The 21738-nt window shown below is 35.5% G+C and overlaps 1 protein-coding gene across 50 annotated transcripts in view; it reads left to right on the forward strand.

Annotated features, from left to right (window-relative positions):
• The window catches only part of PTPRD (protein tyrosine phosphatase receptor type D), a 1187501-nt gene that overhangs the window by 863284 nt on the left and 302479 nt on the right, over nucleotides 1–21738 (forward strand). For 46 of the 50 annotated variants that reach the window (XM_042012885.1, XM_042012910.1, XM_042012888.1 and 43 more), the window contains exon 1: nucleotides 7681–7727. The exons of 3 other annotated variants lie outside the window; for them this stretch is intronic. In XM_042012885.1, coding sequence (XP_041868819.1) covers nucleotides 7712–7727 — 16 coding nt within the window. In that variant the 5' untranslated portion in view covers nucleotides 7681–7711. Of the gene's footprint in view, nucleotides 1–7680; nucleotides 7728–20882; nucleotides 20906–21738 lie in introns of those variants that run through there. One more of the 50 variants, XM_042012908.1, reaches the window with a different exon arrangement.

The following is a 21738-nucleotide window of genomic DNA, read 5'->3' on the forward strand; positions in this document are numbered from 1 at the left end:
GCAGTATTATTTGCATGAGCTTCATGCAGAATCAATGCTTTAAAGATATCATGGGGTAGAAATAAATTATCTCAGTAAGTATATTGATTTAGCTGAAATATTTTGATTAAGGATGTATTCTGAAGGAATGAAGTTTGCAAAGATGATGGGGATATGATACAACCTTTCTTTAATAGTTGGGAGGAGGAAAAAAGAGAAAAAATGTATGGCTTTTGACCCCATGAATTTGAAGACATCATTCTATATAAATTACGCCCTCTCAAATTGCATGGAAGTGTAAGACAGTGAACCATAGCAGCGTGCAGTAAACCTTGGAATAAACTGATTTACACTTTAAAAGTTATGCATTTAAGGGCCAAGACAGGACACATTTGTTTATAAATTATTTTCTTTCTTTTACCTATCTTAATCACTTAATGACTGTCTTGTTAATTTAGATAAATTTCTACTTTTTATATAAGTTTTTTGACAGAAGTTGACATAAAAGCCTTTGTGGACAGGCATGATTTGTTCTGTTTCTATGGCAACATGGGTGAATAGAAGAATGATTTCCTTTTGGAACCTTTCCTAAAAGCTGTTTTGTACCCTATAACGATATCTCTAGATTGCCATCCCTTGTCAGAGGTGAACGGAGATCACGCCAAGGGTCAGCTTTGTTCCTTGTGTTTATAGATTATCTTCTGCAATCAAAAGACAGCATTGCTCTTCTTTTTCTTTGTGGTGCTGAACCAGTTCCATTCCCCACTATACACTGATGATAGGGAACTCAGCAAGATCTTTATTTTTTCAAAACATAACAAATAAACTAGGACTAGACCAACTATTGTACTGTATTAAAAGTGTCTCTGACAGCTACTTCGAGTTCCTCATTTTTCCTATGCGGAAATATATATCCATTTGTAAATAATTTACTTTATGCATCTTACTCTCTGGAAAAGCCTGAAATATTAAATAGCAAGTTCAGGTCAGTGCTTTGATTAAGAGAGAGATAAATCTTGTTTAGTATTCTTGGTCTTTGTAAATTTTGAGGCTTAGTACACAAATACCTTTTTTTAAACTATGAACATCAGCTACATTAATAGTGTAATTTTGATACATCAAATTATCTAACTACCATGTTGGGGAAGTCTCTAGTCAAAGAAAGTCAAACAGTTCTTTACATTGTATTATATAAAACCATAGTAGTAAAGCTGGCTAATCACAGTTAATAATGATGAATATGTATGTAATTTCTCATGCTTCCTGTCCATAAAGATAATGAAAGGCGCACTCTTCTACTCTGACCTATGCGAAGGATAATGCCTGTTAATAAATAGTGTGTGTGAACTGAAGTACCTTTCTATCTTTCTCAAACCCTAATTTCAATAAATGTTTTGTGTGAGAGAATTTTATTCTTATAATAAAAGTGATTTTGAAGTTTCCTTCCTCTGTATAATGATAGTAATGCCTTTGTCATTTTTCGTCAGGTGTCTTAAATGAAAGTAGCAGAATTGTTCTTTGTATCTATGTCCTCCTCTGCTCCACATTTGTAATTTTTTACTTTGTTAGCCATTTTTATCCTTATTGCTGTAAGTCTTAAAGGTTTTAGGTTCTGTGTCAGTAAAGGAGAGAGACCAGTGTCTGTGCCCTGCAGAGGAAAGGCAGCTGTTACACATCAGACAATCTCCAAGGAAGAAAACCTTTCACTAATGAAATTCGACTTGAGAATTTCTCTTTCTTTCAGAACTACTGGCTTATTTGCTTGGGGAGAATATATAGTTGTCTCTTTTGACTTTGTTTGTTTTTATTGTTTAAGTAACTTTGATTTGAAAATTTATAACTAAGATGTTTTTAATTGTTCAGTTAAGAAGATTGAGAAAATTAACACTATCAAGAGAGGTTAAGAGATTAGTTTTTGAATGTCTTTTAGGGATATTGTCTAAAAATTATAGTGGTAAACAGTGAGCAGTCTTGATAGTTCAGGGAACAGAAGACCTAAAAGATACTTTATGCTAGCTGAGCTTTGAGGATTTAATGAGGAAATTAATTTATTCAAAAATAGGCCTAGGGCAAGCTGTTAAGTGTATTAAAAAGACTAATAAATGACAGCTGTGGTCCTTGTGGTGGTATCACTGTCTTAGTAGAGATAATTGGAAGAAAATCTAGAAGCACAAAATAATAATTATAATGCAACTAATTGTTAGTAAGATACTCAAGTAAATGTAGAACCTGTCAAAGAGAAGTACAGGCAAGAGGTGGTGGTCAATAAGTACAAAAGAAAGATCTGGTTAAACTGGGAGTCAGACCAAACTAAGTGTTTCTCTATTCTTAAATATAAATAGTACTTTGCCCCTGCTTTCTTTCCTCCTGTGTGATCTCACAGGACCTTTTACGTTTGGTACAAAATCATTTCAGGCTTTTGTCTACCTGCATTCAGGTTTGTTTCTCTGCTTTGTATTTTTTCAATATTTCTTTTCTTTTCATGGTTTCATGTTATCCTTGCACCTGTTATCTTAAGCAGAATATTTTTTTTTTATGTAGTTAAAAATAATGTGATTTTTAGTAGTGTGATCCTACCAGATAGTAGGAGGATCTGAACAGGTGTCTTTGCAATGCCTGTATATTTTAGAAAACAGTTGTCAGAAAGACAGACATTTGTTGTAGACATCCTGAAACCATGGAAAGTATGTGTTACTATATATCACCATCTTACCATAAGACAGATGAATGATTTTTCATTTCAGTGCATTAACATCTTCTTTTCTCCTGGTACATCTATAGTACCAATTAATCTAAGTTTTCAGTGGAAAAATTAATAGTGGTGTGCTTAAGTGCAATATGGATATACCTATGTAGAAAGAAAATAATCTGCGCACTTGTTATACAAGTAGCATTATGGCAATAAACACCTATTGCTTGGCAGAAACACATATGTTTATCATATTCAATTGAGCAATATTTGAAATACAGAGCACGATGAAATTCATTTACATTCTCACCATAAAGCTGTCATTGCAGCACTGGTAGCAGGTGATAGTTCTACAAGCACATGTCAAATCTGTGCTTATCTGTTTTGACATCTGTTGATGGAAGCTCTCTTCTTCTACTTAAGCTGGACAATAACCTTGATATTCCTTGTGAGCAGTAAAAGCCTCCAAATGTTGTTTTTAGAAGCATGTCTTAGCTTGTGATTTATACCTGTCATAGCAAATTAGCAGATTAAAACTGATCATAAAACAAGCATTGGCACATTTGAAATAGATCCTCTTATGACATTAAATCTTTAATTGCTTTGTTCACAGGCTGTACCTATTTTGTTGAACTTCATGGATGTAAAAGAAATTTATTACAATTTATTTGGTGATAGTTATGTTGTTCCCTTCTCACCCACCTTCGTTCCTGGCCTTTTCCTCCCCATAATAATCCTTCAGTAACAGCACTTTTCCATGAAATAGAAGTGAGCTTATGGAATAGTTATGGGAAAAGAATGTTTAGAAACATGGAAAGCTTTCTATCTTTTCTTTAGAACAGGCAGACATACTGCTTTAGGAGCAAAGTGTGGCACCAGCCTGAGGTATAAGCCAGAAGTACTTCCTTTCGCTTCAGAATGCATGGTTGAAAATATTACAAAGCTTTTCATTAGTGAAAAAGTAGAATTGGAAGTAAATTAGTATACCATTTCTCAGATGAATCAATGATGAGCTTCTAAGCCCCAGCTATGCACCTGCAGCAAGTTGTTACTTTGGGGTTTTTTAACTAGTATTATACTATGCATCTGTAGTAATATTACGATGAAAAGTCAGTATAAGTGAATGCATTTGTATGATAGTTCTTTAATGACTGAGGCTAAGTGACTAATGCTTTATTTATTTATCTATTTTCCTGACATCAGTTGGCAAGCTACTCCTTTGAAATAAATTAGTGTCTAGAAAAAAATGGGACTAGAGCATTAGTTATAAAGATTCTTCCATTACCTTTTAGCAATGAAATGGACCATATGAAGTAGTCTGGGGATTGAATACAACTGATAAAATTAAGGCCTGTGGCAAATGACAAACTATTTCTGTAGCATCCCTAAGATCAAATAGTGGTTTTACAGGCACTGTAATCCAAAAAACAATCATCTGCTCAAGACAACCTCAAGTTCACTTACAATCTCCAAATACAATTACTCATGTAGAACATAGTAGTAATTTCAAAATGGTAGTGTAATTCATTCCTAATTTGTGGTTGCTTTGCTTTGTTTGAATATAGTGATTATGATGTTCATTACTAGCAACTGGTTAGGTGCTGCTATTCATATAATCAAGCAAACTGCAGTGTAAATGTGCACAGACAAAATTTTTATCTTGAAAAATCTCTTCAGAGTCAGCAGATACATCTTTAACAAAAGTAGTTTTGTCATTTTAGATCCAGCTTTATTTCATGACAGAATTATGGTTGTATTTCCATTTGATTAAGTCTCTATGAAAGTACACATACTCTGAAGTTGTACAGAAATGTAGTGTAAAATAAATCCACTGACTTGGTTAGCACTTTTTAATTTTAACAAATTGAGTTATTTCATGTTCTGCAGTGGCATTCCAAATACCTGTTCACAAGACACCTGTTATCGAATGGTGTATTAAGAAATGTGCCATTAATGATCACAGAAGAATAGTTTTGCTATGTGCTCAGTAATTGATAATGATTAAAATTTTGTATGCTGTCCTATAAAATTAAAATTTTAAGGACTCTTTTTCCACCCAAATTTTGAGTTCTTTTGCCATGACATTCAAGATTCTGGAGATGCAAGTCAAAATGAATTTAAAGGACTCAGTGTTAGGATGGGGACTACCTCTAATTTTTTACTGCTTTTTTATTACTAGTTTACTGGTGTATAACTTTAACTCTTTTTCTTGTTTTAAGCCTATTCATGTATTAGTATCTTTAGATTTTAACCATTAAATGAGTTCTGTTTGCAGTACAGAAAAATTAGTTCTTATTTCATATTAAAAATTAGTGATGCTTTCCAACAAACATGTCATACATTATAGCATTTCCCTAACATATCATTTAGATGATCCTAAAGAACGATGGATAAATCAGAATGTATCTGCAATAGCTAAGCCTGATTTAGGTTACTGAGGGAGAAAATTTTTATGACTCTTCAGAAACAGTAAAAAGCCTGGGATTTCTGCACAACATGTAATATACTTGTACTATTTTGGCCTCTTGCAAGGCTTTCATTATGCTGAGAATCTGTCTTTGAAACCAGTTTCAACTTAACTAGAAGAAAGCCTCTTGTTAGTATTCACATTCTGTGTTGTTGATGGAAAACTTCCTGTTAATTCAAGCAGGCTTGATTGGTCCAAATGAAAGAGCTGCTTGTCAACAGCTTCTGAAACAGTAGGTGTGCTGGAGTAGAAAGCTGGAAAATCATGAATAATTGTTTACGACAACTGTGAAGAGAAGTGTGAATACAGAGAAATCTTTCTTTAAAAACCTTTGATTTGATCAAACAGTGATATTTGTGTGTTTTTTACGGTAGTCTTGTCTTATTGGTTATCGAAGGATAAAAGCTAAAAGGCTTTTTTGAGTTTTATGTTTGGATTTTTAGGTGTGCCAAGAAATGATGCTGAAATTGTAAATGAAAACCCAAAACTTGCAAATGAAAGGAAAAAAAATACTGAAAGGATAACTAGATGAAGACGCTTTGGTTCTGTGGAGACGTCGCAGAGAAAATGAGGAAGAGATTCTCTTCCAACCATTGCCTTACCAGTTTGTAAGGCTTTGCAGGATCAATCACCTCAACTGTTCCAATACCAGCCTTAATTTCCACATTAACAGGTGTTTACTGGTCATCTGAATTGCCACACCAACCCTATCCTGTCTCCATCTCTGCTGTTCTTGTCTGCAGTTACACATCCTCTGTGGTTTTTACATTCTAGTTAGAAAACCTATTGTTGAGGCTTCCTCAATCCACAACTCTAGTGGTAAAAGGCTAATATTATCCAGGAAATACCTGCCCCAATTACTGCAAAATACAGGCTCTTTTCACATCACCCAGGTAGTTCTTGTCCTGTGTGTATTAGACTTTACTTCACCCAGCACTGAAGGCAATATTAGGATGAAGAGAAAATCATACCTGACCCAGAACAAATGATAAGCCATTTTTCCTTTCCTGCAGGATTTTATTTCTAAACTAGCAAGTATTATTGGATTCAGCAACAAACAAACTTCCTTCAGGCCTGTAACCTGACTCCAGGCTAAGCTCCTTACTCCTTACCTGTAAGAGTTCTGAACATGAATGTATGACCTCTGGTGACTTTTTCAGTACAATTTATTCATTGGCATTTATTCAGGCATTGATGTTCCAGAACTTGATCCAGACCCATCTGTTTTTCTCAGTTCCTGTTGTGCAAATTAAGAATAATATGATAGTGTATGACATAGGTGTATGATGTAAAATACATTATTGTTCTTGAATTGGTACCACATGGCAGTATTGAGTACTGATGAGGAAATTAGTAATTCAAGTACTCAGGAAAGAGTTTGAGTGTTGTGTAGTAAATAAAAGAATGAATTATTGACAGTAAAAGAGCAGAGCACAAATCTGAGCTTATTGCTTTTAAAATGTGAGCATAAATATGTAATTAATAGATTGGTCTGCTGGGGGGGGTACCACTGCTGATCTCTTCAATTTTGCAAAAACAAGGGCAAATACATGGCTATTTTTAAAGCTGAAAGAAGAACAAAGTCTGGATTTATAGAAGAAACAGGAGTAAGGACAGAAGACTCATTATGTACCAACACCCTGAACTTAGAGCTGAAATGATATGTTAATGTCAGCTAAACACAGTCAAAATATGTTGCTTGCATTACATTTTTCTAATCCCTTTCCATTCTTGTGTCAGATATCATAAATTATGTGACCTTCATATTTTCCTTTGAGGAGACCATATCAAACTATCAGATCATGGGATTGGAAGCTTTTACTTACTGTTTTGCCTAGACATAGTTTGCTAATGGTTTTAAAAAAAAAACATCTCTGCTGTCACTGTTTTCTCATAGATCTAATTAGTAAGAAATGCTTGTGTGACCCGTTCTGGTAGAAATTCTTAACTAAGTTAGGTAGTCAGCGACTGGAATGCATTCAGGCCAGTTAAGTGCCTGCAGGGGTGGAACTGTACAGATGCCAAATTTTGTTTCTTAACAAGGCTTTTCAGTGTTAGATCTTCATAGGTTCATATCTCTGAACTGATTTTCTTGCTCTTGGTGTGACTGTTTATGCTACTAATTTATAATTTTCTGTGGACAATGAAGGAGGAAGAATGATTCCTGAGAGCGTACCTGAGAACTGTACCCAGTTTTTAATGTATTTTATTGAAGTCTTCGTACAACATTCTTTTTGTTTATCTTCTCTTACCTGCCCTCTTTCTTTATCCTGTCATGGTGGCAAAGGTGTCCCGAATTTACTAACAAAGTAGAAGGAAGGTGAGAAAAAGGGTTCATATAAAAGGGAAATTGATGCCTTTAGTAAGGAAGAACTGTTGATAATCTAAGCGATAAACCAGGAGAAGAATAAAAGGTTTATTGTCAGGACAGTGCTGCCTTTTTGATAGCTTTGTTCGTTGTCTTTGAATTCTGTTCTCCTGTGCCTTTTCAGAGGATGTTCATAAGCTTTTCTGCCCTTTCCTTTGTGTCTTTATTGTGATTTAGATGAACTTCAGCTTTTCTGAGATGGGGAAAAATGGTTGCTGTGAAAAGTATGTATTTTTCTGTTACTGTAATATATTGCTACATTTACGTGTTGTAGCTTCCAAGTGCATTGCAGAATAACGTATTTAACAATATTTAGAATATTTTGCTGTGCAGTCTCTGCATTCTTCCATCTGGGAATCACTGAAGAGATTATCTGCATGGAATCACCATTATTGTATGTGTCACTGTTTGTGTAGCAAGTTCAGAACACCTCAGTATAGTGCAAAAGTTTTCCGAAACGTGTAATTTCGACAATTTAATTTTTATTACTTTGGCTCTGTTGAAGGTTTATGTATAGAATCACAGAATGGTTTGGGTTGGAAGGGACCTTTAAAGATCACCTAGTTCCAGCACCCCTGCCATGGGCAGGGACATCTTCTACTAAACCAGCTTCTCAGAGCTCCAGCCATCCTGGCTCTGAACACTTTTGGGGATGGGGCATCCACAACTTCTCTGGGCAACCTCTTTCATTGCCTCACCACCTCCTCAGTAAAGGATTTCTTCCTAACTTCTAATCTAAACCTGCCTTCTCTGTGTTTTAAATCACTGCCCCACATCCTATCACTGTTGGAAGTCTAGTAGACTAGTGGCTGTTCAGCTTCACCAAGTGATCCCAAGCCTGCTCTTTGCTTATAGTGGGACAGACTTCACTGCCCCCACACTCGCCTGGAGGATCAGGGACTTGAGAGAACTGGGAGGCTTGAGTTCCTGGGGAAGATTGAGGCAAGGAGGTCATTGGGCACTTCAGCCTTCACTGTACCAATCATCACTAGTTCAGCCTGCTTGTGTATCATGTATCAAGACTCTCCTTGGACTTTCTTTTCTGACCTGTGAATTTATAGGAACTCTCCTTGTTACTCTTCACGTCCATTGCCAAGTCCTGTTCCAGATTTTCCTTGGGTTTCCTGATACCATCCTTAGACATTTCTACCATATCCCTGTACTCTGCCCAGTTCACATGTCCCTGCTTCTGCTGGTTGTGCATTTCTCCCTTACTCCTCAGTTTGAGGAACAAATTCTTACTCAGCCATGCTAGTTTCCAGCCTGCCTTACAGCCTGCCTTACTCAATTTTCTACACACAGGATAGAGAGCTCTTGAACTCTTAAGAAAAGTGGTTTTAAAAGTTGAATTCGTTGTGTTTGATGTATGGAACATAAAGTGCTTTGGTTCTCATGGCATGGGAAGACATTGCACATCCTTAAGGATGAATGTGTATTTCAAATGCCTGTGCATTTTGGTGAGTCATATTTTCTGATTTTTGCTTTCGACTCTCAAGGTAAGAAAGTGGGAAAAATACAGAAGTAGTTTCTCTGTTTCGCCTGAATTGTGGGTTGGGAAGCAAGTCCTATCACAGTTTTTCAAGAAGAACCTTAATTGAACTCTATGTGACAGTTTCAGTCTCTTCATGGAAGTCTCCCATGTGGAGTGAGAGTGGGAGAGGTTAGAGACTGCACCACGTAGGACAGGAAAACAGTAAGGGATCAGGATACTTGCAGAGATTTACTTTGCATCTAAAGTGTTCTGCATGAATTTATACAGGCTCAGTGAATCATCCTTAACTTTGACTGGTAGTAGTAGCAGTTCATCTTTTGCAGGAAAAACTTATAGTGCTGATTGTTGTCATGACTACTGTCACATTAAAGTCAACATGCTTTACTCTGCAGAATAGTTCAATTTTGCACCACTTTTTGAAAACAATTTATTTTGTCTGTTTTGTCCAGTTTTCTAGTATCTTAGGTGGTGGTTCACTGCCAGCTTGCAAAAAGCAAAAGCTGAGAATGTTAAAGAACTGGAAAATCGTGGTAGACAAAAGTTGAAGTTGTTGCAAAAGCCTCATCCTGGAGGCCTTCTTCTTGTTCATTTTTTATCTCTTCATATGGTCCTCATGGTGTAAAACACAGAAGCAATTTAATGTACTCAATCCCTGGGATTACTTGTGTGCTCAAGCTGAATCAGAGCATCTAGTGGATGCCATCTTTTTTCTCTCTAGCACTGCAGTCTCACCACTGTGTTGGCATGGCATTTGATGGTCCTCCAATCAATTTTTCCCCCTTCCAAGAAAAAGAGTTCTCTTGATAATCACTCTGCTCTCCCATTCCTTATTTCTATGTGTAGAAGCTATAGCCCTGTGCATGAGTCATGTGAATCTCTTCCCGTGCATTCATTGAGCTCTTGAACTTTTATGTATATACAAGGTGGACTTCCTTTTTGTTTTGGTCATTTATTTCCTCAAGACTTATGGATAAAAGGTTTAGTGTCAGTGATGTATACTATTGAAACAGTACAGAGTTGAAATTGAGTTACAGTTCTAAAGGCATAAAATGTATTTTCTTTGAAAAATGGTAAAATTACCTGATGTGAAAAACCACTACGCTAAGACTGATAAGCCATTGCAAAGGAGCAGCTACCCCTAAGAATGGCAACTTGAATTGCTGTCTGCTTTGTCTGGAGGGGGGAGAGGAAAAAAATTAACTCTGCTGGTCTTCATCCTCCTTGTCTTGTGAATATTTTCTTTGCTACTCTTTATGTTTGTTTAGAATATTTTTCAAATATTCAAAATTCAAGGGATTTCCTATATATTGTTTAGAACTCATCTTTTCTTTTATTTACAGAATGTTCTCCTGATGATCAAGTTCCTCTCCTTTTTTCTTACATCTCAATTTCCATATGCCCTTCAAAATTTGCAGACTGTTACATCTTCTTTCAATTGTCACTTAGCCAGCTTATAAGCAGCATGCCAATATTTAGCTCGGGGATCTCATCCATAAATTTGCCCTTACAGAGCTGCTTATGGTGCTTCTGCCTTTATTTTACTGTCTGCTAATTTACCTGCTTTTTTTTGTTACTAAACCAAAATGTTGTAAATGTTGTAAAATGTTACTGGGATCTTATCAAGTATATGCATATTTTAATGTGTTGTTTTATGCTACTTCTTTCTTTGTCTATATAAATCAAAATTGTATTGTTTAAATTTCTTGCTATAGTGTCTGTTAAATTATACATACACTCCCTAAATGGCATGGGATCTTTCTCCATGCATCCAGCAACAATATTATTAGGGCATTCTGGCTTGATTTGATTGCATCTAATTTTTTCCTTTATGCATTTAGTTTTAATCATGTGAATAAATCCATAAGTTGCTTTTTATCTGTTGGTTTGGAGTTTATAAAAAACACGTCTTTTGTTACTATTTTTCTGTTATTCTGGTGAACTGACGTGAATTTTCACACAGATACATAACCTTAGCTTTTGGAATGTCTGAATATAAGACATGCAGCTAATATGAAAAGACTGTTCAGCCATCTCTGCATTTCGGTTTTCTAGTATTTTCTAAACAATATGCTTTATTAGTAACAATTTATAGTAAAGTATATGAGCATAAAGGGATTTTACAGATAAGTAGACCTGAATGACTCAGTATCCAGTTTGTTCTCAATATGTCTAGTTAACAATTACACACCAGATACCTTCTATTAATTTAATTTCTATTAAAGGAATCATGAATATAAGTTAAATGAAGAGTACCTGGGGGAGAATAAATTAATAAATTAATGGCCATAATAAGCCATGGAATCCCTTGCCATTAAACAAAATGTCTTGGTATTTTTGCATAGTTCAAATACTTTTGCACTAAGGATAACTTGATTCAAAACCCAGTTCAAGATAGTTAATGTGATTTGTTAGATACCAACTGTTAAGAGGGGATGCCATTTTTAAAAAATGCATGCTGGAATTTCCCTGATCTCATTTTGGGAAACTGTCCTCGTTTTAGGTCATTCATTCAATTCCAGTAAAATATCAACAAGTTTTCATAGCTATCCAGTTGGAATTTTGTAAATAATAACCTGTTTGCTTCGTTCTTGAGGAATGATATTTGATTAGTGAGTTTTATTGACACTGAAAACAGGCCATGTGCTCTATTTCCAGTTTTCTCTTGCAAGCAAGTGAATGCCCTCTATGGTTTTTGAATGCCAAAAAATTGAAAATAGTATCCTACAAAGATATTTAAAACAATAGTGCTTGCAAAATAGAAAGAACATTAGTAATATGTTTGCTGCTAGAGAAACATCTTTTAGGAGGGAAATAAACACAATGCAAATAAATCTCAGTTAATCTCAGTTATTATTATATGGAGATTAGTTGAATAAAAATATAAAGGTTCTGCCAGCCTTTTGCTTTTAAGCACCTGTGAGAAAGCTCTCAAGGGTATACTGTATAAATATGAATTCTGTCACAAGCATGACTTTAAATATTTCATGAGTTCTGCTTCAAAAGCTTCTACACTGCAAACCACTTCAGTATCTATAATAAGCATATTTCAAAATAATTTTTTATGAACTTGTTACTGTTTATCACTTGGCCTGTATTTAGGAAAGCAAAATCGTTCCCAAAATGCAGAAAATTTTGAAGCAAATATCTCTTAGTGAATCATTTGTAAATCATGCTTGCTTTTCTTTTTAAGGGACTTTGTGGCACTTTGGACTCTGTTGTTTCTCCTCATGACCTTAAAATGATTCCTCTTGTCTTTCAGAACTTTGTAGTATGGAATGGTGTCGCTGAATCATGATTACCACACATAACAGTCTTAGAAACTTTCTGAGACAGCTTTTCAGACTCTTAAGGCAGTTTGGTGCTTGTGAGTTCCACTACTGTAGCAGTGTTCTGCTGTACTGTGACTAGCAGGATTTGTGAGGCCACAGCTGGAGTACTATGTTGATTTCTGAGTTCCCCAGTACAAGAAAGGTATGGACATACTGAAAACAGTGTAGAGAACAGCCACTCCCCAACACGGAAGGTTGAGAACTGGACTGGCTGTCCTGGTAAAGAGAAGGCTTGGGGGATCTTGTCCACATGGACTAATGTCTAATGGGAGGGTGTAAAGAAAACGGGGCCAAGCTCTTTTCAGTGATGTCCAGCGACAGAGCAATGGGTAATTGTCAACACTGATCCTCTTACACCCATTGTCTAGCATCCTGTCATTGTCCATGAAGTGAAACAATGGGTTCTATCTGAACGTGAGGAAATACGTTTTTTAGTTTGTGAATGACTGACCACTTAGGCAGGCTGGCCTGGGACATTGTCCTAGGTGGCCCTGCTGGATCAGGAGTTTTGGACCAAATGACTTCCAGATGTCCCTTCCAACTTCAGCCATTTTGTGATTCTGTGGTTGATTTTAAAATTAAAATGTATAGTTGATAACATCAAACATGATTTGGCTTTTCTCAATCTCCTACTACCAACAGAAGTAGTAGTGGTAGACACAGGTGATAAGTAAAATCAGGCTTTTTGCAGGAAGTCTGGGTAAGTTCATCAATCAAGTAGTAAATAACATGCTCTTGCCCTTCTTAAATTCATCGTGTGATAGATCAATCGAGATAAGTAAGTGCTCTCAGATCTACTTCAAATCAGCATCTATAAGGACTGTGGCAGCTTATGCTGACAGCTAACAGAAAAGGAAAGAGCTTCATAGCAATACCATGTTCTCATTGAACCATAGTGGGGTGGCTGTTTTGCAAATTGATGATTGCAATATTCTGTATTAACTAAAATTATACCTGGCCTGCTTTTTTGGGGGCTAACTTTTGAAATTTTCCAATTTTATACCTTTTTTTGGCCACCCAGTGCGAAGAGGATGTACTTAGTGAGATATAAAGCTTGCCTAATTGGCTCTGAGATATGGACATTCTAAAGAGAAGCTGAACATTGCAAAACTTAAATGGCTAAGAATAAGTTAGCACAATGTCAGAAACAAGTATTTCTAAAGTCATAGGACACACAATCCCTAATATGTGAAAAGTACAGTACTTCTCGGAAAAAATCCATGTGTATGAATTCATTTGTATCTTCCATTCTCAGATGACAGACAGGTATAAAGCGAACAGCTGAGAAGATGGAAGGAATCACATCCCTTTACCACCTGGCAGCATTCCTCCTAATGCAGTCCAGGGTAGTGCTGTCCTGCTTTATGACTAGGGTAAACAATCAGGAATGTTAATATCAGAATTAACTTGAATTGATAGATTAGAGACATCATGATTGTTGAGAAACTTTATAGTTGTTCTGTGCTTTGCATGGTAATGCATTTGTAGGAAACACCCCCCCCCAAAAAAAAATATATATATATAAAATATAGAAAGAAGTAAGATAATTTACCTAAAAAATATAGCCATTTGCATTTTGTTAGTAATGTTAAGTGATTGAAAGCAGTGTTTTAAAATTCTAAATATTTTGCCACTACTGTTGGTAAACTACAGGCCGTACCCAAAAAGGCAGTGTTCCTTCTTTCACTTCTGTGGTTTCCTGCTTGGATTTGGGTTTTTTTCCATTTTTCTTCTTTTATTCTCTGAGACTCATGATTTTGATGAGTGATCGTTATTCTGCTCCTTTTGTTTGCAGTAGGTGTTCTAACAGTTCTTTAGCAAACTGTAGGAGTCTGTTTGCAGTCAAGGAATAGAGACCTATAGTACAGACCTTTTATTAGTAAAGGGGTACCTAACAGGGTGCAGCATGTTTGTGCAAAATTCCAGCTGTTACAAAGGTTCTCTCATGGTCTCCTGTAATTTGAAACTTGATACAAATCTGACCTGAAACTGATGGTTAGTCTGTGGATGCAGTCTGCAGTAAATATGTCGTATTAACAGAAGAATACAGGCAGCTTGAAAAAGGCGATTCATGAATATTACTCCACTAACATTCACTACATGAATGACCATTATGAAGAACTTGACGTAAGTGTAGAAGACAGAGCCTTTCCAGAAGGCCAAATTAGTCCCTAATCATTTATTCTCCGCATCTCTCTAATGGCAATGTTGTAAAAATTTATATAAAAATAATCAGGGAGAGAGAAATACTTCTGAAGGAAATACTTTTCACATTTGTTCTATGTAAGGGCAGTTTTAATATAAATTTGTCAAATAAACAGACAAAAAGTTTTAAAATGGCAGAGGGCAAAAGAACATAGGAGGACACAGCATCCAAGCATGAGTTTTGCGCTTGCTAGGTCACTCTGCTGAGATACTCTCAACTAGGCATTGCTTAATAAATTTACTGAACTACTGATTAAGAAAATCAAACAGTATAGACCTTAAAAAAACTTTGCCGTAGTCATGTACAGTAAGAGCAACAGAGAAGTGGGACATACTTACATTTAAGAAATTTGTCTTAACAGTTTTCAGAATTTAGTGAGAGAGGTTTGGTTTGTATTGGGTCGTTACCCAGTTAAAAATAACCTTTCCAGGTCATGTCATTTTGTTTGCCGCAGTGAAATAAGTTTATTTCAGCAGAATGAGGCTGTTATTAGCTTGGCAGAGTCCACTTGTCAGAATTTTATGGAGCAGAACACCGTTTGGCTTGAAAATTCAATAAATACTGTAATGTGAGAGGAGTTAAGCTCCAAGGGCTGAAGGGGCACAGTCTTGGGAATCTGTCACTAATGCATTGTTCGACACTTCTGTTGAGAAAATATCAGGATATATGAAGAATGATAATTAAAAATCAGGCAGCCATCTCTCTCATGATACTAGGTGATGTTAAATATATGGACTGAATATAGTTTTTCAATATTGAAGCAGAATAGCATTAATGTCAAAAGTGAAAATAAATGCTTTGCACTTCTGTTTTTACCTACTTTATTCTTCCTACATGCAGTTCTCCTAACACTGGGATTAGTAAAGAGATGGTTTAGCATGGTTAGAGGAGATCTACAATTAAATGTAATTGAACTATTATTGTTTAAATTAGCATGGGAAAAATTTGCTCTGTGACGTGTATTTATCTGAAGTGTGGGAGGCTGATTTTCTGTCTCCAGTGGGAGAGGAGTAGGAAAACTAATTGCTCTCCCTGCAAGGTGAAACTATGCAATTCAGTCATGTAATAATTTTAGAGGCAGGGATGAGGTAGTCAGCAAAAATGGTTGGGGTGCCCTCAAGCTATCCAGACTTTCTGCTTGTACTTGGAACACTGTCATTTGAAACAACTCTTTTAAAGTATTGCCTGTTCGAACAAAAAGATTTTTTCCAGATGGAGTAATTTTAGATTTCCAGTCCTCTATGGTACCATTTATAGATAATAAGCTAATTAACCATTGGATATATGGTGAAATATTGATTATGCAATGTCATTCTGTCAAGACTGGATGTTTTTATTAAAGAAATGTACATATGACATAGAAGATACTGTCTGGATACTGAAATGCTAGTTGGAATGCTATGCTTTGTACTATGTACAAATCAGGTGAAGCTATTTTAATAATTCTGCCAAATATTAATACCAGGTAATTTCTAGAAGGTGAAGGATTCCCATGAGGAAGTCTAGTGTTGCACCACAGCAAGAAACCCCTGTTAACATATTCTAAATTATGTTAACTGTATTTTCTTGAATTTATTACTTTTCAGCAGTTCAATCTGTTGTTCTTTGTCATCTACAAATTTTGGAGAGTTAAAATTGAAGTTACCTGTGTCAGTTCATAGCAGTTTCTCCCTTTGTAATGTGACCAAGTCTAAAGAGTATACTGTTGTTCATTTGATCAAAGTAGTACTACCTTCAGTATTACTTGGATAATGCTAACATGCTCCTTGGTATCACTGTGCAAGTGACACTTGAAAATACAGTGTTCGATATTTGTGCCTGTGGTTTTGTGGGGTTTTTTTTTCATTAGTATGCTTGTATTCGTTTTTGGTTTTGGTTTTTCTCCTAAACCGTTGTGATCTGCATCATCTTTTCAGTCTGAATACCATTCCCTTCACTGCTCTTACTGGTGTGATGCAGAAATAGGTGTGTTGGGGTTGATGCATCTGTATGTACTATTCAGACAACTGTCCTGAAGATTATAGTAACTTGTAAGTCTAGTTCCAGAAGGGCACTGGAGAATAGTCTCTGAACTTTATCTCACCTAGGATAGGATACATCTCTTTCTTTTGCAAGTGTTCTCACATTTACTTTCAGAATAAGAGTATATACCTTGAAGTTACTTATTCATTTAATTGTACCAGAGTTCCCCTAGTCCTAAAATGTGTGTCTAAATGTTGAGACTGCTGATTCGTATGTTTTAATTATACCTTTTTATGTGAATAAAATAGTTTTGCAAATGGCTTGCCATATACTCAAACCCCTTTAAAATTACATGAAATAATTTCATAAAATAAAAAGCAAACACATTTTAATGTCAAGATTAATTGCATTTGGTTAGTAGATATAACTCTAGTTGGACAGAGAAGAGATCATTCACAAATTAGTAATTCCCAGAAGGTGTTTTAGCTGGGTAAGGTGTGCACACTTATGGTATATGGACACAGCTTACCAAAAGGATCTGTTCCGTGATATCCTGAAGCAGCAATAAAAAAACATACCAGAATAATTGACAGAGTTTACTGGCATTTCACAGTTCATAGGCTGTCACATCTGTCTTAGTTTCTGGCAGCTGTGTATACTGGTGACTAAGGAAACCGTTTTTTTCTGTTCGTTCAGTTAGCGCACTTAATGTTGTCTTGATGTTTTGTGGGTTTTTTGATTATTACTAAAATTAGAACTTCTAAATAATAATTTTTAAAATCATATTACTGCAGAAATTTTAATAAAGAAAGTTAGCCAAAGAAAGGTTTTATGAAGGTAGCATGAATTATATACACCAGAGAATTAAGAAATGATGACATTACATGCTGCTGAGTTTTATTACTATTTACAGAACACTTTCTGTTGGATTTAGAATTAATTTTTCTTTGATCATTTTACTCTTTCAAGCTTCTTCAGCACAAGTAGATACTGTACTTAGATCCAAAGGGCAGGGAGAAGTTTATATTTGGATTTACTTGATCCCTTGATGCCTTGGCTTCACATACTACAGTTTGGGGTGTTTTTTGGTTTTGTGGTTTGGGGCTTTTTTTCCCCCTTTCTTTTTTTTGGGGGGGGGCAGGGGGTTGTTTTTTCTATTTGTTGTTGTTGTTGCTGGGTTTTGTGTGTTTGTTTTTGTTTGTTGATTTTGGTTTCAGTTTGGTTTGGTTTTTTTGTTTATTTTTAAAGTATATTTCAGCTTCCCAGGGGAAAAAGAAAAGCTTGCTATCCTAAGGAGCTGGACCAACTATGTCCTGAAATGATCTGAATATTTTATCCAGACAATGTTGAATTTATACTCATTATCAGTATTATAATAGAATTATGCTTTTGGAAAGAAAATATTACTATTTTTTTTTTAAATACAGGTGTTTCTAGTTGTTGTTTGCAGTATTCTGACTAGGCATTCTGCGATTTTTAGCTGCATCTAAGTGGGTGGGCACTAGGTGAGGGTCCTCTTTACGTTTATGGCTCCAACAGCCACTGCTTGATTTAGTTGTCACTAACAGAGAACTCTTTGGCATGTGGTCATCTGGATACCTCTGTTTTGGTCTGGAACTGGAAGGAGGGTGGTGTTTGAAGAGGAATATTTCTAGTACTGCTGAGACCTTACAGTTTCGTTTTTTCAGCCCTCATAAGCATTTCTTTTTCTTGGATGGTCGCCAGGTGTAGAAGTGGATCCCACTGTTGCCGTAGTTAAAAGGAGTACAGAGAATATGGATGTTGGAATTTGACTTCATTTGTAGGCAGCACAGTAGTAGATGCAGCGCTCTGAAGCTGACTCTGAAGGATGTTATGAAACATTTGTATGTGGTTCATTGTTCATGGCAACCTTCTCGGTATGGACTGAAGTAGAGGTATGCTGACAGAGCTGCTGTTGCTGAAGCTGTGTCATATTAAAGGAGCTACTGCAGTTCTAGTTATGCACTTCTGATGCATTCTGGAGTGACTTACGGTCTTCCATACCTACATTGTATCAGGTATAAGCAACTAGGAATGAATATGTTTTTATGCCTTAAACAGTCATTATTAGCCACAAACAGCAGTAAAAACTCTGCCATTAGTTATATTATATTACTTTATATTCTGTGCATTTTTGATATTCTGTTGTATGAACTGACATAGCCTCTGAATAAGTTGATTTTTTTTTTTTTTTTTTTTTTTTTTTTTTGATAATTAGCTATTTTGATTTCTATTTCCCGGAATCTCTTTTCCTACTGCTCTTCTGCTGTAGTTGAGGAAGAACTCTTACTTACATTATGCAGAGTCAATCATCTGGTGTCATGTAAGTTTCAGATAGTTAGTCATTAAAGCATAACATAATCTGAAGATGCAAATGTTTAGGAACCAGTTGATATACTTTTATGTTACAGGGCTTGTAGGTGTGTATATATATATAAAATGTGTCCATACATGTATAGGTAGGAGTGCATATGTACTTAAAAATGTCAGCTGTTTGAATCTGAGAGTGGTAACATACTTGATTGTCCATGGTAATGCTTTTTTCCAAACTGCTTTGAAGATTCTCATGGGCCTTAGGACCACCAGGAGGCATTGCTGTAGTGGTTTGAAAATGCTCTCCCTAGCCAGAAGAACCAGTTGTTAGAAGTCAAGAGTAAAGTAAGAGGAAATCCATCTGTGTAGACAGAAGCTGGTATTTTTCACTGACAGTAAATAAAAAGTCATTCTCACAGTTCATGTAACCCTCGCCTTAATCATCCTTTTAGCTTATTCTAAGAGCTGGCAACAATTATCCACCATTCTGTCTACCAGTGACTTACTGCTTTGTCTCTGCAAACATAGTATGCAAAGTTTAGCTTTACATCTCTGAAAAGACATTAATTCTCTGTGTCCTTGTTTGCCTATGGCTAAATTTAGTGAAAGTTTAAGGATGGCATATTCTGAATGAGGAATTAAAGAATTTTACATGGATTGTAAGAGTAATGACATTGCTTAGGACAAGTACATTTGAGCTTGGTATTCTGTCAGTGCATACTTTGATATAAATGCCCCAAATGCTGTCTAAACAATTGCTACAGAAATGGGAATAAGAAGTGAGAACTTCAGGGTGTGAAACATGCAGACTGAAAGCATACGTGAGAAGCACATTTGCTTTTCAAACTTGACAAGATGCAGAAAAAATGTCTATGATTTTTAGAACCTTGTCAAGTGGTACTAGCATTAACAACAATAAAATAAATAATATTAATAATAAATACAATAATTAAAATAAAGAATATTTTGCTTTGAAAAGGAAGACCAAGTTTCACGTTTCTAAATCTACTGAAACACTTCTCTCATATTTGATTCTCTGAAAGATTTTTAGGTGCTGTAACACAAGCAGTATTGTGTTGAAGAACCAGCGCAGTATTTGTAGAATATATGCCTATTTGTGTATGTTTGTGGGTCATCCTTTTAAACCGTTAATGCATATACAAAAGATTCACTTGGTTAGACTGGTACAACACTGATAAGGGAACAAAAATTTTGATACATTCTTAACTTCATGGCATCAAAACTTTTCCTAAAATTAACGGGAATACTCTTGCTTTTAAATTTCGGTAGGTGATGTGTTAGATTGTGTCTGAAATAGTTAAGCTGTTTTGCAATTGAAAGGAATCTTTCATTAAGATACTCAATTTGTGTTTCCAAATCCAGATTCTGTGTGTGTCTATGTTCTCAGAAAACCACAATGGGATAGATAAAGAACACTTGAAAACACTTAAAATTGTCTGGAGTATCAAATACTGCAATGTTAGATGCAGGTTGACTGAAGTTGTGATTAGCAGTAGGATCATTAGTGAAGCATCTTGATTTTGCTCTTTCACTATTAGGTCATGATTTGCAACTTTTTATTGCATTATTTCATGTATTATTTTCATTGTATTATTTCATGTTTCTTGGCCTTGTAAATGAAATCTAGTAGACTTAATACTGTAGTGTTGCTGATCTTAAAGAGATATTATCAGGGTCTGCAGATCATTATTCTTCTTCCTATATCAAATACGTAAACTCCATTGTAGAAAATACTGTTTTGGAAATAACAGGATTTGTATTGCTGTACTAAGTTTTGGCATCTATCTCAAAAGGGAGAAATGACAGCCACATGTAGTAGTAACTTTGAGAAGTCTGGGTACCTCATATCTTCCTGAGGACCCCCCAGATTTTACTGCCCAAATAAGAATTCAGTAATACACATGTTCATGTATGTGTGTGGGATTTGGTTGTTGATGGTAGGTTTATATTCCTTCCCCAGACCTCAGATGTTTACTAGATTTTGTATGATTATTTCTCTAGGGGATCCTGGAACTGCTTGGCTGGCTTTGTATGGCTTCATGATTTGAAACTAGCGAGGTGATTCAGAAATACCTGGTTTGGACTCAACCTTCCATTTGCTGTAATTTTGAGAAACTTTCAGTAGTCTGTGGAGAAATTCTCTTGACCTGTGTATAGTTTCCTGATCAAAAAGTCGAGAGCTTACCCCATTTTCTAGCTCACTGTATTCCACTCAGAGTCTTACTGGATTATTTTTTTTTAAGTGTATGGGTTTTGCATTTTGATTTGGGGTTTTTTTTGGTGGTTTTTTTTTTTGTTGTTGTTGTTTGTTTTGCTTTCATTTCTGTTGGGGTTTTGTGTGTGTGTAAAATGTATTTAGAAACCAGTATAATACTTTTTTTACTATGTGGACTTGCTTTTGAAGCAGTTTATTTCTGCCAAACAGGGTGGTTGAGGTCATTCACATTTCAGGTGAAAAGAAACACCAACTGAAACCACTGTATATTTAAGTTTTATTTTCATTATTATTTTAGCTTTCCAACTTTAAATAAATTTTTGGACTTGTTAAATAAAAACTGAAAAAACTAATTAAGAAAATGTTGAGATAAAACTTTTTCATTTTTTGAAGGCCGTATTGGTACAGCATTCTCCCAGTTAAGACTAACAGTACATTAAACTGTTAGCTTTATACTTGATATAAGCTAAAAAAGTCTTAAGTTTGCAAGTATAGCACTGTTCTATTCAGTTTTACAGGGGCAGGACAGAATCAAAGAAACTTGCTATTTATCTGGCTAAAATACTGACTTTAAGCAAAAAATTTTCAACTTTTAGCATTCATAAATAATTGTATTGTATGGTAGAAATAAATATATGAAAGACCTCTCTGTTTCCTCTGAGACAACTACGTGAAC

The sequence above is a fragment of the Corvus kubaryi genome, unplaced genomic scaffold (assembly GCF_017639235.1).
Source record: "Corvus kubaryi isolate FWS band 111438036 unplaced genomic scaffold, C.kubaryi_AGA036_p1.0 split1-37296, whole genome shotgun sequence".
NCBI lineage: Eukaryota > Metazoa > Chordata > Aves > Passeriformes > Corvidae > Corvus > Corvus kubaryi.